This window comes from Arachis duranensis, chromosome 8, assembly GCF_000817695.3.
Source record: "Arachis duranensis cultivar V14167 chromosome 8, aradu.V14167.gnm2.J7QH, whole genome shotgun sequence".
Taxonomy (NCBI): domain Eukaryota; kingdom Viridiplantae; phylum Streptophyta; class Magnoliopsida; order Fabales; family Fabaceae; genus Arachis; species Arachis duranensis.
The window spans coordinates 18,010,465-18,013,753 of record NC_029779.3 but is presented as its reverse complement, the minus strand read 5'-3'; the positions used below and the strand labels follow the sequence as shown (position 1 = coordinate 18,013,753).

Genomic DNA, 3,289 nt, shown 5'->3' with positions numbered 1-3,289 from the left:
CAACGTTTATGATTTTATTAATACATATGATTAATTTTTTATTTAATTTATTTTTTTAATGAAATCATAATTTATATTATAAAAAAATTACAATAAAAAATTGTGTATACCAGAATTATAATTATACAAAAGAATACTAAAAATAATAAACTTAAATATTTATCATGGTAGAGATGGAAACAAATCTAAAAATTTTTGATGATGTATTTTATATAGTATATTTTTAGTTCTTTTAGTACTCTTTTTTAGTACCTATAGTTTTTTACTGTTATTATTATTTATGGTTAATTTTTTGTTTAATTTATTTTACCTAATGTGATCAATAAATCATATTATGAAAAGATAATAATAAATATAATATACAAAAATCACAATTATAAGAGTGTATAATGTCAAATAAAAATTTAACAAAAAATAAAAATAATAAATAATAGAAAAAGAGAGTTCATATAAGGAGAAATAATAAGAATTTTATAAATAATACAATAACATGTCTGAAGAATAAAATTGGTAAAAGAAAAAATAGATGTTTAGTGTAAATGGCTAAAAGACCGTTAGTGAAATGCAGAAGCTAGAAATTGTTGCTTCTGCCAAACTTGGGTTTGACATCAAAATTACTTTTGCGTTTGCCAAATCAAAAGTTAGCCAAACAAAAAATTGAAACTATCAATAAAGTTAAACGTGCTTTTTCTCTTCAAACGGGTTTGCCAAACACACCCTAAATCTTAAACCATCAACCATGAACACGGTGAACCGAAATTAATACACTGGGTGAACCAAAAGTTTGAAACATACTGAACCCCTATACACTGAACCCTGAACCCATAAACCCTAAACCCTGAAACCCTATCGTCATTTTTTTGTCTTTTTCTCCTTCTCTCTCTGGTGAAGAAGCAGTAGAAGGTGAGGAAGAAGAGTTTTGAATAGTGCAGAATGAACCAAATATAATACTCATGGTGAACCGAACACAGTACTCATGGTGAACCGAAATCTTAATTACGATGAAACAATTATATAGTGCTTATGAAAGAAAACAGAATATATTGGTCTAATTTTTATTAGACTACTTTCTGCGGACCGAACCGAAAACATGAAAGTGATGAACCATCTCTTTAGTACTTACCGAACCGACAAGTTACTCACATTTACTCAGAGTTACTCACAATTACTGACACTCACAATTACTCACACTTACATATTATCAATTCAATTGAATTCAATTCAGATGTAGATCACCTCAGTCCATTCAATTCACTTCAAATAAAATTAGAAATTTTATTCCATTAAATTCGATTCAGAATTCAATAATCCAAACCTTATCAAATTGATGCGTTTGAGAAGAATCATTAAAATCGCACTTATTCAACTGATTTGAAGTTGATTCATTCATTGTTTCAATTCAAAAGTGCAGATCGAAGAAGAAAATGAAGAAGAAGATGAACGACGAAGATAATTGCGTTGAATCAATCCAGATCCATAATGCAGAAAAGAAAAACGCGAAAGAGGAGAACAACGAATTTAATTAGGTTGAAGAAGAAGAAGAAGAACACAAAAGAGGTTTACGTTCTATGAAAAATTTTACATTGAGAAACGTTAATAACGCAAAATAAGGATTTGTTATAAAGGTTATAAGAGGCGCGTGTAAAACAAGCGGGGGTGTGGGACGTGGAGTGAAAGTTACATGGATACCATCTATGTAATTTTTACACGGATGTAGAGTTTTTTCCTTTTTATTATTAGTGTTATTTTTTATTACTTATTTGAACATTAACGTTTTTTAAATTATTAAAATGAATAATTAAGTTAAAATTTTTAGATCTTATTAAATAAAAATATATCTAACATATCTTATCAAGGTATTAGTTAAAATTTTTATTGTTTATTTGAGTATTAGTATTTTTTTATTTTAAAGTCTTTATTAATTTTAAAATTAAAATTTCGAATTTTATTTAATTTAATTGTTGGATGTATATTTAAATTGTAATTTGTTAATAATTAAAAATATTAAAACGGAAACAAAAATTTTAAAATTTAAATTTTGATTTTATTTAGCTTGTATTATAAGTGTATATTTAATTTTAAAAAGACACTAAATTTATTTGGATGTATTTGTTTCAATTTTTTAAAATATTATAATAAAAGATTGAATAAAGGAACTTTGAAACGTAGGTTGCGGTTCTTCTCACCGTCCGTCGCGCTCAAAATCTTCCTCCGTTCGTCGTGGTCCAGACCCTCTCTTCATTCGCCAATCGCCAGTTTCTTCATCGTGCTCGTCGAGTCATCGTACTCCAACCCCTCATCCTGCTCACTTGCGCTTTGCCCACCATCCCTCGTCGTGCTCGTCGTTGTCGTCTGTCGAGTCGCCCGTCGTGCATGTCCCTCGAAGGTAATGGTTGTCGTTGTTTAGCTCTGCTCACTGAACTTTTTATTCCTGTTCTTCGTTGTTTTTAATTTCTTCGTACATATTATTGATTTATTTATTTTGTTTTATTTTATTTAGGTGAACATTTATTTTATTATTATTAATATGATAATAATTGTACATTTTTTTTCTTTTCTAAATGGTGTACAGGTTTTTTTTTTTGGATATGGTGAACGTCAAATGAATCCGCCACACACTGAACCAATCCAAGCCCCAGAACCACTCAGGTTTTATGGATAGTTTTTTTTTTGTTATCCCCGTATTTCTTACATGATATTAAGAATTAATTGGTTGCGAATTTAAATAAAACGTAAGCCTACTTATTGCACAATTCCTTTCGTTTCATTTTTTCTAAGTCATGAGCCAATAACATTCTTTATCTCAACTGGTCACTTCAAGAATTCACTACTATAACACTATATTTGGATTAATAGAATTAAAAAAAATCAGAAAATACAAAGAAGGAAAATAGATGAAAAATAAATTTTTTTATTTATTATTGGATGAAAATGAAAATTGAATTGAAAGAAAAAAACAGTGACAAGGGACCACGTTCAACTTGTCTTTCTAAACCTGCGAAAAAAACTAACCAGAATTCCAAAATAAAAAAAATTACCAATTTATTCATTGCGTTAAAATTGAAAGCGAAATTTCTAATGTAGTTAGCTATCTTTGAAGCTTAAAAAGACTTTTTTTCCTAATGTTCCTAATTTTTTATTATTCTTTTAAAAAATTATATTTATATATATTTAAAAATAATGATACATCTTTTTATTTATGACATGTAAAAAAATAAAAAAATAAATTTAAAAAAATATTATTGTTAACAAAAATAATACATTAAAATTTTAAAATATAATTATCATC

The 3,289-nt window shown here is 27.3% G+C and overlaps 1 protein-coding gene across 1 annotated transcript in view; it reads left to right on the top strand.

Moving 5' to 3' along the window:
* Positions 1–1,681: 1,681 nt before the first annotated feature.
* Positions 1,682–3,289, top strand: part of LOC127741216 (uncharacterized) — a 2,214-nt gene continuing 606 nt past the window's right edge. Inside the window, exons 1-3 of the mRNA XM_052253270.1 lie at positions 1,682–1,696; positions 2,087–2,386; positions 2,573–2,649. Of these exons, the coding sequence (XP_052109230.1) occupies positions 1,682–1,696; positions 2,087–2,386; positions 2,573–2,649 (392 nt within the window). The remainder of the gene's footprint in view (positions 1,697–2,086; positions 2,387–2,572; positions 2,650–3,289) is intronic.